This window comes from Mchenga conophoros, linkage group LG5 (assembly GCF_057382185.1).
Source record: "Mchenga conophoros isolate Kocher_MC1m ecotype Shallow Benthic linkage group LG5, M_conophoros_male_GT1.1, whole genome shotgun sequence".
Lineage (NCBI taxonomy): Eukaryota > Metazoa > Chordata > Actinopteri > Cichliformes > Cichlidae > Mchenga > Mchenga conophoros.
In genome coordinates this window covers 19897838-19914716 of record NC_140530.1, presented here as the reverse complement: position 1 = coordinate 19914716, position 16879 = coordinate 19897838, and the positions used below count along the sequence as shown (strand labels likewise).

At 38.3% G+C, this 16879-nt stretch overlaps 3 protein-coding genes and 1 long non-coding RNA gene across 5 annotated transcripts in view; 1 reads left to right on the top strand and 3 right to left on the bottom strand.

Moving 5' to 3' along the window:
• Positions 1-29: 29 nt before the first annotated feature.
• LOC146574382 (caveolin-2-like) lies at positions 30-2413 on the bottom strand. Its single transcript, XM_085275557.1, has 3 exons — positions 2208-2413; positions 1444-1631; positions 30-1237 (listed from the first exon to the last, which is right to left on the bottom strand). The coding sequence occupies exons 1-3, from the start codon at positions 2358-2360 to the stop codon at positions 1081-1083; spliced, it is 498 nt and encodes a 165-aa protein (XP_085131683.1). The 5' UTR covers positions 2361-2413; the 3' UTR covers positions 30-1080.
• A 2502-nt stretch (positions 2414-4915) lies between these two features.
• Positions 4916-9158, bottom strand: gpr61l (G protein-coupled receptor 61-like). Its single transcript, XM_085275556.1, has 2 exons — positions 8901-9158; positions 4916-8011 (listed from the first exon to the last, which is right to left on the bottom strand). Exon 2 carries the CDS (start codon positions 7957-7959, stop codon positions 6655-6657), a length of 1305 nt encoding a protein of 434 aa, XP_085131682.1. The 5' UTR covers positions 7960-8011; positions 8901-9158; the 3' UTR covers positions 4916-6654.
• A 770-nt stretch (positions 9159-9928) lies between these two features.
• parp3 (poly (ADP-ribose) polymerase family, member 3) lies at positions 9929-15502 on the bottom strand. 2 transcript variants are annotated; one of them, XM_085273991.1, is made up of 11 exons: positions 15084-15502; positions 14630-14796; positions 14389-14514; positions 13949-14131; positions 13596-13734; positions 12555-12778; positions 12304-12459; positions 12081-12167; positions 11822-11999; positions 11593-11736; positions 9929-11102 (listed from the first exon to the last, which is right to left on the bottom strand). In XM_085273991.1, exons 2-11 carry the CDS (start codon positions 14777-14779, stop codon positions 10927-10929), a joined length of 1563 nt encoding a protein of 520 aa, XP_085130117.1. In that variant the 5' UTR covers positions 14780-14796; positions 15084-15502; the 3' UTR covers positions 9929-10926. The 2 variants fall into 2 exon arrangements, with proteins under 2 accessions (XP_085130117.1, XP_085130116.1); XM_085273990.1 differs by having other exon boundaries at positions 14594-14796; positions 15084-15500.
• LOC146574378 (uncharacterized) overlaps positions 15252-16879 on the top strand; it is a 50680-nt gene continuing 49052 nt past the window's right edge. Inside the window, exon 1 of the long non-coding RNA XR_014892462.1 lies at positions 15252-15495. This is a non-coding gene — a long non-coding RNA (uncharacterized LOC146574378). The remainder of the gene's footprint in view (positions 15496-16879) is intronic.

Sequence of the window (16879 nt, the reverse complement as noted above, 5' to 3'; positions counted from 1 at the left end):
TACAAGCTGTACAAATGAGGTGAATCACAACATTTACAGATTTGTTTTAATTTCTCAAACACAAGGGGAAGCACGCTGGTTCAATAGTTAGTTTTGCATGTTCTGCATGTCTGCATGGGTAATTGGGCTTTCTTCTACAGTCCAAAAATTTGCTTGTCAGGTTAATTGGTGTATCTAAATTGGAATATGCAGATGTGATTGGGTGCCTAGGCAATCAGAGGTCTCTATTTGAATATGCAGATGATGGTCTGTATTTGACTATCATCCACAGATAATGGCAGACAGGTTCCAAGGTTGCACACCTTCTGGCTCTTAAACTTCCACTCCTTTCGATTTACACTACATTTAACACAGGAGGCTTTCTGTTATAAACGTGTTACTTCCAATCAAGCTAAAAGAAGATTCAGAGGAACCTTTTTCCATAGAAAAATAAATCAGAGTGAAATTAGTTGTTGGTCTCCACCTTCAGCTATCATCTTGTTTAGTAGAAACTACTGCATATAGCTGGATTCAAAACCTTAAACCAAAAGTTGTTAGCAGGTGTTGAAACTTTTTTTTTTTTTACATATTGCATTCATATTGTCTTCATTAACCTCACATACACATCAGTCCATCCAGAGGACTGTCCAGTGCTCTGCTAGAGCTCTTAACCTCCTAATCTGTTTTTATAATCAGTTCAAATTTTATGGGTGGATTAAATTGGAAATTAATTGCAATATTTGTCATTCACTTTGCTTTCAGTGGATTATTCTTTTACATGTGTATTAAGGAGGTTTAAATATAATTTATTATTGAATTATTATTTATTAATTCCCCTCAGTGTATGCTTTTTGTGTTGCCCTTATCTAGACAGCCAAAAGGTTTTATGCATAATGCACTATAATATTTAGAAAACAGAAGACTAATTATATATTTCAGCATGACAAATTACACGATAAGTGAATAAAAACAGAATAATCACAGATGGTTAAAATACAGATGATCATTTCCCTCCCAGCAGAATTAGTATGCAGTCTGTCGCCGCTGTTCATGTGCCATAATTGCTGTTTTAACCAATCGTTTCCACACAGTGTGCTTCCATCAGTTTTCATCTTTTGCCAGAAGGATGGTGACTTGACCACAGCACTTTCCAATACTGGTAAAGAATGGACTGATAAAAATGTTCAGTATGCTGGCCCACACAGTCTGAACCCAGCGCATATTGATGAGAAGGAGCTGCACACATGGCACGATCAACCTGAAGGACACAAAGAAGAGGACAAAATATGAGCTCATTTAATAAAAAGGAAGTGAAAATCATTTTGGACTCCTGGATAGAGTCCCCTGAATGTATCAGAGAAAACGTGACAACCATTTCTGCCTAAAGATTCTTACTTAGCAGAAAACTAGTGCAGCTATTCAGTCTTGTCTGTAAGTCTGCTTGTCACAGTGTAAGTGTCCTACCAGATATGCAGGCAGCTGAGCACAGCAAAGAGGAGCCCTGCTGCCAGTGAGACTGGCACAGCCAGCAGGAGAGAGATGAATCGGTAGCACCATAGTCTGGATACCTCAAACAGGGCGTGACTCCATAGCCACACTTTATCAAAGCTCCGCACAGAGGGGGGTTCTGCAATCACATCCTCAAACATGACCTCCAGACACAAACAGGGAGACTGTAAGTGATTCCTATGCTGGCATGAATGCCATTTGCATGTTACAAATATCAGAAAATGATCATGAGAGATGAGGTAAATGAATGTGTTACTGTATCAGAGAAACAAAACAATACTTTATAACAGTGGTCCAAAACTATTTCTGCCATGCTCTCCCTCAGATTCCAGTAAAATTTCAATACACTCACTCCACAATTTTTACTAATGACTAACAATAAAAAATCATTTACATGTCACTAATAGCACTATTAGAGTGTGTGCATATGTCCACTTGAGGTCAGTATTGGGAAACACATTATTATTATTAAACTGGTAATTCCTCTTTCATTGAGTGGAAATTAAGCATAAGGAAAGTTTTCAACAAGGACTGAATTTATCCAAACTGGATAACAATTTACTCTTACAAACTTTTTAATTGGATGAGTCACGTGTACAACAACAGCTTAATAACTAAATCTGAAACACAGATTTAGTTACTAAGATTTAGTGCTCCCTGTCTCGTGTCCTGTACTGTGTATTCTCTGCTCATGTTTCTGCTGGTTGCACATTGGTTACCTTAAGACTGCTGTTGACTTTTTTGGGATCCCTGTCATAAATCACAGGCCTCGTGTCACTGTGGATGAAGTCCAGAGCTTCAGAGTGAACATCCACCTTTACTTCCAGCAGTTCCCCCAATGGTCTCTTGTCTTTCAATCTTTCGTCCTCCATGTTCAATAAGCTGCGCTGTGTGTCTGAATGGTATCATCGAAAACAGGGAGGATGAGCAGGAGGACGGCTGGCTTGTTGCTAGCACCCAGGTGGAACATAGTATTCTGCTGACTGAACTGACTGCTGTTGAGGAATGCCTTTATTGGCTTTTACAGCCGTGCTTTGACATTTTGTGACACACTACATTATAAGTCTCATTTGTGCCTGCATGAGAAATATCCATCACTTGTGGAATCAAATCAGTCCTGACTTCCTGCTTAAATATTGCCAGGGTGATGATCAGGGGGAGTACTCTGGCACTCACATTACAGAGTTACTTCATCACAGCGACAGTGTTTGGCAGTGTTGGTCAATTAAATATAGACTCCTCACCAAATCACCAGCTCCTTGCTAGCAGTCTCTATCCCTCACAGCATAAAGTAAGCTGTCCCATTGATTTTTTTTGTATTCGTTTGTCTATTGTAAAACCGTGCCTGTGTAGTCACTTTTTTTTAACTTCAGCATGGCTCCTTGTATCAAGAAAAAAAACCCTCAAAACTTAGAGTCTTTAAATTGTCCTCACAAAATGAATCCTCATTCATTTCAAAGCATCAAATTACAGTGTGAGCTTTATGTATTGATTTCATATCATATTAAGTGTATTTCTATATTTTATTGTGACTTTTTCTCCCCTGACCTTTAAAAATGTATTGCTGAAGGTTTCTTTCACTTAAGTGTGTGGCGTAGGCGTGTTTTTAACATGTTCTTTGGTACTGCCCTCTGAATTAATCAAATGGATCTTTCAATTCAATATTCTGGGCACAACTGTGCTGTAAAGAGTGTCAGATTTGATCATAGACAGCTCTGTCGCATCTGTAAGACTTAATATTCTGTGAAAAAGAAGACAGCCGTCTATCCGGTTATGTGTTGAAAATTATTTCAAGTCTTGGTCTTGTTAGAGATGTCAAAATAAAAGGATGTGAGGAGGATTGACTGGTATGTAGCACACTCTGTTGGTCATGGTTCTTCATTGCATTTTTTTTAATACATCCCTGTTACATAAAGCAGCTATTCCACTCACACATGCTTAAATTGCTCTTTTTCCCCACATGCTTGGGATGCAGTACTGTGGTAGTGTTGGCAGGATCTGATTAGCTGATGATTAATAGTGTTTGGCAACCACTGTGATGAAAAGCCCCTGGAAGACTGTGTTATATGATTGTGTTCACAGTCAGTAGATTCACTTATTATTAAAAGTTGCTTACATAGTTTAATCTAGCTTATAAAATTATCATTTTAATCAAAGTCATATCATCAGTAAAAATTAAGAGGAAAATCACAGTAAAGCAGTGTATACTTACAGTTTGAAAAGATAGCATAAGCACTGCACAAGTACTTGGTTGGGTATACTGCTAAAACACCCAACCAGAATTAAAATATCAAGTGTACTTTACCCAGATTAGGTTCTGTGTGCATATGGAAAACAATAAATGAAAACATAATATTAAATAAAACTAATAGCAAAGCCCAGGCCATAGTGGTATGACTTATAGTATTGTGTGTTTCTATTATTATTTTCTGAAAATGTATTAAAACTGTACAAAATAAAACCTGAAAACAACAGTCTAGGTCATGATTTGTGTTGAGCTAGAATTCTTCACAGCATTCATCATAGCTGTATTTCACTATGTCCTCTGTCTGTAGCTCACAGGCCCAGATGAATTGCCTGAAGATCTGTTAAGGAGGCAGGCACACTGTGATTTGAAATACCTCAAATCTTCATGACTGGATTTTTTATTTTCACGCCAGCTGCAAAATAAAAACATCAAAGAGTGCATACGTCTGTGTTGTCTGTGATCAGTTTGTTCCAGATCAGGCCTTTGAAATGTGTGTGTCAAAGTGAGTGTTCTTTCCTTTGCCACTATTCAGCCGGATGAGATAACACTCAACAAATATCTTAAAACGAGCTTTTCTTCCCCCACCCCATCCTTCAATTTCCTCTATCTGCGCAGATATAAACTGTTGACAGGTCTTGAACCTCTAGAATTACATTTTCAGATTCAAAGGGTGGTAGATCCACACATAATATGAACATCAGCAAACAGGCACAAAAGCACCCAACACCAATAACCCGCTGCTGTTTTATACTCCCCACAGCTCTGTCAGATTTGAAGAGAGAGGTCAGACTTCTGTCTGACCTTTTTTCCTGTTACTGTAAAAGAAATACTCGTACATTTCAAAGCTGTTTCCACACCAGCTGTGTGTGTATGTGTGTGTGTGTGGTCGTGAGAAATGATATGATGGTGATCCAGACTGTGCACGGTAAGAAAATTCCCCATTAAAGTATAAGACTGTATTATAGGATTGCTAGTATTAAGATCTTCAGAGTGTACATCCACGTTTACTTCCAGCAGCATTCTCGTTAATTTATGGTATGTTTACTGTAATTTACAAGTAAAATTTGTTACTGTAAAATTTATAACACAGTGCTGTGATGCTGTGATGTGATGAAGCTTTGCCTTTTTAAATTGGTGCTACTGTATTCTCAAAAGAGTTTATTAAGCTATGTAAACTATAAATGCACCTTCTATTCTTTTTTCTTTATTTATGAAAAAAAAATCCAATGCTTTGATTATGAAAAACTGGTGTAATCAAAATTTTACCAGCTGTCCTCAAGGCAAACACACACAAACACTGGAAACATTACAACAACAAAGGCTGAAAACAGCCTAACTGGAAAAAAAAAGCAGAATAACAACAACTTATTAATTAGTGATTCGAGCGTAAAGATTTTGTGCTTGTCATGAGAAAATACTGAGGTCACAGTAAAAATGTACAGTAATCGGTGGTTTACATTATCCCCAAAGACATCAGCATTTACACAATTTATTTTTGCATCAATGTTTTACTGTGTGTCCTACTATTAATCTCTTGATTGATGTGTGTGAGTCCTAAATTGTGCGTATTATTATTATAATCTCAAAACTGTACATTTGAATAATAGAGTCCTTTATGCTCCCTTGTGTGCTTCTGCATCATTAAAAATAAAATAAAAAAAGCTACCACGGCATTTACCCAGGGATTAAATATACAGCTACAGTAAGGTAAGAGTGGTGCATCGTGTATAGTACAGCAAGTGAAATGGTGTTAGCCGTTATTTGCTGTAACCACACTATTCTGTCTTTTTCCCTGTTTGTGAAAGACTAACACAAACAGCAGGGGTCATAAAATAGCACTTTGTCACCACTCTCAGAGCATAATCATTGCCCAGTAATGATTTCCATTGTAAATTCACTATCGTTTCCTCACCATACCTATGTCACTATTATAGTAGCCCTTATTTGCAGGGACTTCTGTGACCTACCTTCAGTCTTTCTTTGCATGTTAATGATCCGTATCTGAACTTCCAGACCTTTTAAATGTGAATTAGCAAACTCCAATCAGGATCTGATTCTTAAGTATACATCCAGCTGAAAGGTCGCTGGTGCTGTGCGAGTCACCTCCAGTCACTCAATTTCCACGACGACAGAGCCAGCTGATGCCCATGATCCATCAGCATATCTGTTGCACAGAAGAACTCAAAGGTATTAGCCCTCAGGTTCATTTGACCTCTGAACACAGAGAGCATTGGCACTTCTACGGGATTATTTGGTCATATATGATAACCACAAGCTCCTGAATATTAAATAGAAAGGCCCACAGCTTGGAAACATGTAGCACTTTAAAAATATCAACACAAAAATAGCATTTAAATATACATTATTATTGAGATATATAATATACTTGTTATTGAGAGGAAACCGGGAACCAACTCTCAAGACCTTATTATTGCAGTATTCCAGATTTACATTCATTCCAGATTTACATTTATAAACATATAGAAAATTACCACAAACACTGTTAAAATCTGAGAAATCAGAGAAAGGTTAAATTACGTTGGAGAATAGATCATCATTTCAATATTTCCGGTTACAGTACAACCACAGTCCCTTGACCTAAATAGGAAAACTTATCATAATTAAAAGATAAAATATCCTAAACATTATATTTGTACTTGAACAGATTTTTTCCAATACTATCTTAAAACAATACTATCAATGTCCATATGTATGTTAAAAGCATTATTGTAACTGTTCCTTCTGTTTATAGAGGCCACTGGATTTTGTCCACCATCACTTATTCCTTCAAAAGTGGCCTGCTTTTCCCCAGCACGGACAGAAACATATTGATTAAGATCAAATGTCTTGCAAAAACAAAGAACAGCTACAGTGACTACATATTAGCTCTGCAGTACACAACTTCTGCTCATCATTGTTTAAGCATGCTCCTCTGGTATTTGTCCAGGTATCTTATTTACTTGATCCACAGTATGGGTAGTGGATGGTTGGGGACTGGAGTTGGCACAGTTGGATCGAGTTTCAGTTGTACTAGTGGTTCTTTGAATGAACTGCAGGAAGTTTTCCTGAAACGAACCCTCTTGGCTTGATGCCCCAAACTCCAAAGGCTGTGTAAGGCAGCAACGTCTAAACTTTACCAGCTCCTCTCTGATCTGTCTGTTCAACAGGCCGTAGAAGAATGGGTTGACAGCAAATGAGGAGTAGGCCAGCCAGGTGACAGCTTCCTCCAAGTCCCCAGGGCTCTGCATGGAACCAGTCAGAGACATCTGCAGGTGGAAGATGAAGTAGGGCAACCAACAAACCAGGAACTGGCCTACGATGAATACCAAAGTCAGTGCAGCTTTGCCTCCACTGAATGCCCTCTCTGGAGAAAGTCTTTGTGGCAGAGTACGGGTGGTAGTGATCATGGTAGTCTGGCTGTTGATGGAGTCAGAGCGATCCTTGGCAGGGCTTGCATTTGCCCATGTTGTTACTGCAGGGGCTTGCTGCAGGGCTGCAGAACGAGCCACCTTGTACACAGCACAGTAAACAGCAAAGATAACCACTGCTGGAGCCATGAAACAAACCACACTAAATAGCACTGCAAATACTCCTCTTAGGCGACTGTGGCTCGCGTGAAGAGAGCAGTGAGCCGCTGCAATCGAGCTCTGAGGTCCGTAAGCTGGCCATCCAAACAGTGTGACAATAGCCAAGAGGACTGACTTAACCCAGATCAGTAACATGACACCAATAGCAAGATTGATGGTCATCTTGACTTCATAACGCATTGGGTGTACAATATAGAAGTAACGTTCTACACTGATGGCTGTGATGGTGAGAATGGACAGACAAATGAGGAAAACATTAAGAAAGATGTAAACCTGACACTCCAGAACAGTGAACACAACAGTTCCAAAGAACGGCGAGCTGGATATGATCCCCAGAGGCATCAGGAGGATGGCACACAACAAGTCAACTGCACACAGGTGGCACACAAAGGCAAACCTCTTAAGGTGAGGCGCACGAGCAATCGCCACCATCACACCAGTGTTGGCCAACAAAGCAATGAGGTTGAGGGTAACCATGCAGAACAAACCGAAAAGATCTTTGATCTGTGACTGAGAGCTTGTGACAACACCCACATCAGCAGGAACGGTAGGATTGGGTTCCCACAGGGCAGTTGTAAGATTCAGAACAGAATGATTTGCCACAGAGGCTAACATGGACCTGGTCTTGTCAGCCATTATTAAATCGCAGCTTCCTCCATTTTTATCTCAGATTTCTTGATATGTGGATCTGTGTTGAAAGGAAATGGAAAAACTCTCATAAAACATCTATAAACATTTTAAAGTAGTTTAAAAGCAGACTTTACAAGCGTATTTATGTATCTATTAAAAAGGTATGCTTTTTATCTCTGTGTATGTGATCGCCTCTGTCCATAGAATGTCTTGCAATTTTATTTAATATGAATTAATTGAGAAATATATTGCAATTAAATTACCACAGTCATTTAATTCCTCACTGTGACTTGTTAAAAGGTCATAAGAATAATAGCAGCTGGTGTAAACATATTGATGGGTAAACTTTGAAACGTTTAGAGTAAAAACAATGGTTATACAACGTTCAGTCAGCTTACTAAACTGCTGTTAAATTAAAGAGTTGTGAGGAGAGTTGTTTCTCTTTAAAAAGTCTAATCCATTAACAGCCAGTACTCTAAGTGGTTTTACAGACTGATTTAGATCTAACTGCAATCTGATAAACCTTTGTTCACACGGCATTTTGTTTTCATCAGGAAGGAATTATTGACTCCTTTTGTTGTATTTGCAATGTCAGGATCAATTACGAGGAGATGATGTGATGTAGAAGTTATTATAATCACAACTGTGACTGAACAAATTTTGGTAGATTTTGGTAGACACACTAATAAAAGTAACTGAAATTATAAACCCATTGTTATGGTAAAATGTAGACAAGTACAAGTTATTACTTTAGACCTGCTGTAGGAACACACTAGTACCACTACTAGATACTGAAATAGATTGCAATGGTACACTTTCAAAAATTTCTGTGCCTTCATACATTATTGTGGGGAAAATATATTTATTGACTCCCTTTTGTATTTTTGTTTGCTTAATAAAGAAACAAATAGAGCACTGAAAAATGAGATCAAACTGAAATAACTTACCCATGAACCACTCTGTTTCTACACCATAGTTAAATCTGAATAGGTTAACCAAGTGTCAGTGCTGACACCACTATAGCTTAAATCCCACATATTGTTTATGCAGTCCCAGCTTTTTTGTTGTTCTTGTTAATACCACATGAAAAGTTTAAGAGGAGAGTTTCAGAGCTGCTAGACAGGTATATTCCCAATTCCATGACGGCTTTCCATTTTTAAATGATGCTTCTTCTCTTCCTTCTCCCTTCCTCTAGTAACACCCCAATTGCTGTTTGATGCTGTGTATGGCGGTGACTGTCACACATTGTATTGTGTAATTGTGTGAGTGATGTGTTTTTTGTTTTTTCAAGCGGACACACACTCCTCTGTCTTCCTCCAGAGCCCAGTCTCTCCTGGGTCCTAACAGCCACCAGTTCAAAGATTTATTTCTGTTTTTAATGTAGCTTACGTTGGCACTGCAACGGTTTTCTTTTTACATCTATTTGACTTTAAATATTTTCAATTTACTGGATCTTAGGTCATCTACATCTTAAATTATATGTTTCATTGAGCTGGATTATAGTATACCTGTAGAGAACACCACTCACATAATACGAACTTTCCTAAACATTAATAAATAAATGATAAGCAGTGTTTGCAGCAAGCACAATGTGAGCTAGTATCTTGCAAAATGAGTCCTTTAAACCCTTTGCAATACAGTGCTTAAAAAAATCATTAAACCACCTGTTATTAAAAAAAAGAAACCACAAATACACACAAGAGAAAACATCTTAATCTTCACCAATATTCTATACTACATTTTCCACTTTTCTGTAAGATGATACATTTTTGGATAAATTCACAGATAATAACAATAACTTTACTTTAGCATTAAAAATATTACTCCGATTAAAGAGTCTGCACATGCTGGTGGATTAATCATTACATTGGGTGGTGGACTAATAAATGTGTTAAGCACTCTACATAACACATAAACACAGCATTATATGAGAAACATTATGAATTCGAAAGAGAAGATATCCAAACAACCAGTAAACATTTTAGATGATTTATTCTTTATTTATGGATTACTTGTTTACAATCACAGTCAGTGCATTACCATTATGGCATCATTTTAACTAATTGCCTTCATAATAAGAGATGTTGCAGGGGCACTTCAGTATATTCTATATTCACGTAATGTCATAGTGCATTACTACAAACATTTTTTTAATCTAAAATGGAGTTTCTCATTAATGACACCATGTGGTTGTATTTGGAATAAACCAATAAGGCATAGTGGGACTGGCTTCCAAAGCAGAAAACTCCTTGAAGCCTTCTTACATTTGTAACAGTTCTTCAATGTTACCTAAGAATTTGCATTTTACATTTTCATAAATATGTCTTTGTATAGGTACCATTTATGCCTCTTTCCCACACCAGTTTAACTTAATTTATCACTACTCAAAATGCATATATAAGTGCACATTCAAGACCCTTTCTTTCTGATGCACAGAACTGTGTCCTTCGTTGTCACTTAGACAAAATGATGCGTATGCAAATATGTAAACCCTATAGAAACAGAACTGAGACGCCAAACAGAAGGTGAGGTTCAATATGTAATTCAATGGTTCTCAAAATGGCAGGCTCCACCTCATTAGCTGTAAGAAGTCATCCACTGCTTCTCAACAACTAAAAACTTGAACATTACTGTTTTTTCTTAAAAAAGAAAAAACAAAATCACATGAATTGAAATCAGTTTTCACTTTACATTTTTCACATCGTAGTCCAGCCCTCCAGTTTGAAAACCACTAATTCAATTCAAAAACAAAAATGTGCAAAGACCACCATGCATTGTATATTAGCTTTACATTTTTTAAAGTATGTATAAAAACTTGCAAACTACACAAACATAAGCGTAAGGCACAGAAAAGTGCATCTAAAATGAACAGATCCATATTCACTGCATTAGACCATAGCCTTATCAGAAGGACTGTAGGAAGTCCATCACCAAGAAACAAACAAAAGGACCTTCATTTTTCTTTGGTTAGAATTAGCCATACATATTTAGCTCCAGCAGGTAGCGAAGGCGGCACTGACTCTCTTTGTAGATGAGATATTCACTGTTGCTGAAGTGACTATCAGAAAACTGGGGTTGCTTTATTGGCTTACCCTGAGGCACAGCAACCTTCTTACCCTCCTGGGTGATGAAGATATCCTTGGACGGATCTGAAATCAAAGAATCACAAAGTGATATAACAAAATTGACAGGAGGTGGCATTCATATTGCACTTTTCCGGACTAATTTATCATTCAAAGTGCACTACGGGCCACAAGGTGCTTACATGAACACCTGCAGCCTATTTAGGGTCACCATTTCACCTAACATGCATGTCTTTGGGCCGGAGGTAAGGCAGCGAGCACAGAGAGATCATGTAAGCTGCACACAGAAAAGCTACTGCCACTCTGATTTTCAAATGTTTATATTTTTATTCATTTGGGGGAAACTGACACAATCTGATAACATGAATAGCAAGTTTCTTTTAATGAATTTGTCATGAGTTACCAGTAGAAATTAAACTTCATCCAAACTGCCAAACAATTTCAAGGACAAAAGGCACGCAGATCTCTCAATATGCTGATAGTTTACTTTGTGACATTGTATATTTCTTTATAAAAAGGTATTATTTTACCGTACAAAACGTAAAAAGTACTGCACCTGGTTCGACCATGCCTCGTGCAACCACACTATCATACCCGGCCGGAGGCGTCCTCAAGGAACAATTGTCTCTGGTAATGGTATGCTCTTTGCCAAGGGCGACCTCGCTGAGAAACATCACTCCTGTATTTTTGGAAGGGCGCACTGAAAATGGACAGAAAGTGAAAAGTACAATGTTATGACTCCAATAAAGACCCAAAATTGTCTTGTTTCTTGCTTCTAGCCTTACCGTAACATGCAGACTTGCTGTTTTCAGAGGCAAAATAGATACCACAACCGACACGGCCTCCCGAATGGGGCATTATCCTCAGACCACTCTTCAGGATAGCTGCAACCACTGCTATGTTTGTACCATGCCACAGCAGACGCCGATTCTCCAGATTATCGTTCTCATTAAAGCGCTGCCCCTGCAATGCGGAACATGTGCTTTCGGTCAGAGGACGCCCGTTTTCTGTGTTTGACTTAATAAAACTGGCTGTAGTGCCTACCTCTGTCTCTCGATCGACTTCCCAAACATTGAGAATTTTTGGTTTGTAATAGTCACCTGAAGTCGCTTTCAGGTAATTTTCTATGATCTTCAAATGTGAAAACACAAAGAGGGAAATAACACAACTGCTACTATTGTATAAAACAACATGAATAGCAGATCTGAGATAAGCAGCAGTCCAAAACCTTTGTATTTATAAGACTTAGTCACGTAAGAGACAGTACCTTGAACATTTCTGTGTTCTTTTCCATCAGAGTCAGCTTGCATTTGAGAGAATTGTAGTCTTGGTCTATAGGGTGAGGAACCGTCTGTATCATCTCTTCTTGAGCCTTCTCAGTCTCTGACTTCAGAGTCTGGGCAAGCTCAATGTCAGCCAACACCTGTAAAAAACACACAACAGGGAACAGACTTTAGGAATGAGAACACAGCACAGCGAGACAAAGCTTCTCCTAATTTATGAACCAGAAAATCTTACCAAGAGCATCTCTTTTTTCTTCTCCACAATCTCTTTGTCATTAATAGTAGGCGGTCTGTTCCTGCCAAAGTTATGTGGGATTGTAGTGTAGAATTTTGAGGAAAGCTCTTCTAGACGTCCTTTTCCACTTTTTTGATTCATAGCAGCTTCAATCTCCTCCAAAACCTCAAAGCCTTTTGCAATCTGGACCTTGCTGAGCTTGCCCAGAGGCATCTTTTTGATGTCTGCGTAATAACCACATACAAAAAACACAATTCTCAAGCAGATCATTGCATGTTTTCATAATTTTTGTGCCCAGGATTGCACTAAAAACACTTGTCAAAAAGTGTTTTTAGTGCAATTTAAAAGGTTTCCAAATTAGAAACAAAAATGTAAGGTTAGGTTGTTTTCAGATGATTAGTGTGCTCATAGAGGAAGCTACACAATTGATCCTTCTTTTGACTTCTTTTGATTTCAGGGTTTAGAAAAGCATAGTCAAAACAGGACACTCTCGTAAACCACGCAACCTTTCAGACCAAATCAGATAGTTACTATTAAGTCTTCACAGGAAACAAGTTATGGAGGTGCAGTGGGTTAAGCATAATAATGTGTGAAGCCAGCACTCACTTACTTTTAGAGCTATGAAACATGTACGGATGCACAAAGGGGACAAAGGTGCAGAGAGAAGCCTATCGAGTTTTAAGCCTGGGATTGCTTTTACTGTTTTATCTCTTCATTTTTGCCTTTTCTAGCTTTCTGCCTACTGCAGCTAGCAAAGCCCAGAACATTAATCATATATGTCCAAAATGCTGAGATGAGGGAAGATATGCAGATGTAGACTTTACCCTTTGTTTGTAACAATGTTTAATCATTTACATCGCATTCTTTATTGTTTCCTACAGTTCTTAGAAATACAAGTTAGGCTTAATATACAGGAGTATTTTTAAAGTCTGCACCCATTTCAGCTTCACAGGTACATTACACAACTGGTATTTTAAATACAAAGAGTGTTTGCAGACTGGATCTGTCGTGTGAAAACATTTACAAGTGAGACACACCCACCTAGGTTCATACATTCCATCGCCTCCTTGAACATGTCATTGCTGAAAATGAGCTTAATGAGGCTCTGTGTAGCTTCATCGAGGGTACAAGGTAGGGCGTTCTTTGCAACCTGGGCTGGCTTGCCATCAACACAGTCTACCTGCAATGTCCAAGAGAAGGCACAGGGAGATTCTGCTAAAGCTCATACAGAGTGTCAAAAGTCTAAAATATTAGAGACGCAGTTGAAGAATTTGTATTATTATTATTATTATTATTTTTTAGAGACTTTGCTTTTCATACTGTGATTTTAACAATTTGAGGTTTCATAACCACACTCAATGCTCCTTGACCTAATCATCAGGTATTTAAATTACCTTGATTTCAGCATCTTGCTCTCCATCCACCTCTATCAAGGTGTACTTCCCAGGGTGAGAGACAAAACTCATTCGGTCGCTCCAGTTGTTCTTTGTCTTGTCCTTAAACTTCTTCTCAAAGTCCTTGACAGCATTTTCAGCCTTATCAAAGGGCGAACTAAGTTTACTCTGTCCGACTTCCCCCTGAAACCAGGTTAGAAATGAAGCACTAACAGTGATGCTAATATGTCAACACACAGCAATAAGGGGTTAAAAATCAATAATGTCTGCTTTTCCCCCCTAAGCCCTTTAGAAAAAGAATCTATCTATCTATCTATCTCACGCTCTCTCTATACACATATATACATAAATATATATGTATAAATATATATACACATAGTGTGGGTGGGTACATGAATTAACAGAACAAAATGCATTTAAAAAAACTGGAACAAACTCACCACTCTGCCCCATCTGTTCCATGAATAGTACTTCTTGTTTGCTTTAACAACTTGGATGACATAAAACTTATTGTTGTTATGTCCGATATTTGTCTGATTGAGCATGCAGTCGTAATCCTCATACACCTGGTGAAGACATTAGAGAACATTTATCAAAATCAGCTTTCTGCTCCTGCACTAACAAGCCCTACTTCACGTGTCCTACCTCTCCACAGGATGACAATGAACAGTGTTCATCTACCTTCTTGTTGCTTTTTACTTGTGGCCCTGCAGCCAGCAGGGCTTCCTTTGCAGAGGTAAAGGCATCTTTGGCTTTTGGTGTTTCAGGCTCTTGTTTGACCTTCTTTCCACCAGCCTTGGCAGCAGAAGCAGCTCGTCTCTTTGGTGCCATGGTCCTAACTGAAAGGCCTGTACACAAACTTATCACTTTGGTCTCTGGACATCATGACTGGACAAGTTCACCGGCATGCCTGCACTGCTCATACAACCATCTCTGACTGTTCATCAGAACAAGCCGAAGTACTCCCCACACATCCGTTACCGATAATTACAGACTATCTGCCATTAGTAAAAACAACACCCGACACTGCAACAGTAGTTTTGATATGTTTTGAAGCAGCGCAGACACTGGACCAGTTCCGCCCCTTGTTATTTATCATAAAAACAACAAGAATTTCCCTGTGTACGGGACTCACCTTGTAACGATAAATGATGCTAACAGCAGACTCAAAGATGTTCCTCGTCACCAATGCAGAACACCGGCTGTAAGTGAGTGTCTATAATTTTCTGTAAGTTTACAATCACTTTACAAAACACGGAAGTGCTGGAGCTGAGTTGTGCCCTCCTCTTCTGCTGCTGGAGTCAACGGAACGGACAAACGGCTATACCGCCACCTAGCTAGCTGAGTCCGGTGTGAGGCTCGTTTGTGCCTTTCACAGGTGGATTAAGCGAGGACCAAGGCCAAAATGAACTGGTCTTTTAAGTTCTGTGACTCTCTGTGCCCTACCTATAGCTATATAATATAACAGAGGTACTTTCTCAAAGGATTAATCACCTTGCTTTCCCTTCATCCGGTCCACGATTAACAACAGTAGGAGCTTCACAACTGTGCGTTTCTTTTTCGGATTTTCATGGAAAATATATTTTATATATCAGCTTAAATATTTTTATATTCATAGAATTTTATGTAGTAGCAAATTGCTATATAATATCATTTTCACAGCTCCCTTAACTTAAAAAAAACCTCTAGCAAACAGTCTTGCTAAGCAAAAATATTAATTACCTGATGTTTCCAGTTCAGTATATTTTGACATTAAATGTGTGAGATTGAACATGTTAGACTTACTGCAACTTGATAAAAAAAAATTATTGCAGTCATTTTTTTTTAAACTTATATGCATATTTTATGCTAAAATTGTGGAGTGAATAGGTTGCAGAGAAAAAAAATTGGTGGTGGTGGTGTGTGACAATTTATTAATGTACAGTTTAAACTCATCAGCCACTTTTCAACTGCTCTAATAAGTTAATCGCATGCATAATATAAGATACTATGAGATGCTACGTATACATGTTTATTTCTAGCAACCTAATAAAGGGATTGTTCAGACAGCAGGGTACCATGTGACCTTTGTGTTTGTCCAAGGGTTAGACAAACATATTGGACAATCTTTGTCTCTTAAGCAGTTTAGTTGTAACTTAACTTAATAAAAATCCAGAAAGACTGTTTAAAAGCTGCCTAACGTGATGAACTAAAATGAATGAGCTACATTTACAGTGGTGGTTTTCCTCATGAGGGTGAGACTATCAGTTCAAGAGTTTAACAGGATTGCTGCAATCAACTGTATTGCACAATCAGGCAATGCCGAAAATTAATTACCCCCACAAAATTGTGTCTGTGTCTTGATAATATGCTTGATATATTGCGAGCCTGTCTGTCACAGTAAGGAACAGCATGTTTGGCCTGTCCCACGTAAAAACAGCAATTTGATGATGTCCAGTGAGCAGATCTACTGAAGCAGAACTGCAATTATTCATTGACTTCCTTCATATGGAAATGTTCTATATTTGGATAAACCCCAAAGCTGCGTGCATGTTGGTCAAATTAAGACAAATGAAAAAAAAATGTGGACACAAGATGGCAGTGTTAAATCGTTGATACTGTATGGGCCGGGTCCAAGACAGCTTTGGTGAATTTTATCCCATGTCAACAGATGATATTTGTGCAGGTAATTCTCATTTCAGTGGCTGTTTGGTCTAGGCAGATGGTGTAGATTTAAGCTGTTAAAATTTGGGCAGCATAGATTTCAGATCCCAGCTGATGGAGGTTTGATTTGCACACTATTATTTTAAAGAGTCGTGAAAGTTGACTTTTGTATTCATCACTGGGTTGCTTCTTTTGTCCAAGTGTGAAGATAAATAAGACACTGAGTCCCAAAATGTTCTTCTGGTCACATCAGTGCTTTGCATAGGCCTGTGAATAAATTACTGGAGT

Bases quoted from the DNA above. Each gene is read 5' to 3' on its own strand.
- LOC146574382 (XM_085275557.1), bottom strand. From the start codon at position 2,360: ATGGAGGACGAAAGATTGAAAGACAAGAGACCATTGGGGGAACTGCTG. The intron at 1,632-2,207 runs GTAACCAATGTG...TTGTGTCTGGAG, and splicing joins AAGTCAACAGCAGTCTTAAG to GTCATGTTTGAGGATGTGAT. The intron at 1,238-1,443 runs GTAGGACACTTA...TGTGTCCTTCAG, and splicing joins CTCAGCTGCCTGCATATCTG to GTTGATCGTGCCATGTGTGC.
- parp3 (XM_085273990.1), bottom strand. From the start codon at position 14,779: ATGGCACCAAAGAGACGAGCTGCTTCTGCTGCCAAGGCTGGTGGAAAG. The intron at 14,515-14,593 runs GTAGGACACGTG...TGTCTTCACCAG, and splicing joins CATTGTCATCCTGTGGAGAG to GTGTATGAGGATTACGACTG. The intron at 12,460-12,554 runs GTAAGATTTTCT...TGTTTTTTACAG, and splicing joins AGAAAAAAGAGATGCTCTTG to GTGTTGGCTGACATTGAGCT.
- gpr61l (XM_085275556.1), bottom strand. From the start codon at position 7,959: ATGGCTGACAAGACCAGGTCCATGTTAGCCTCTGTGGCAAATCATTCT.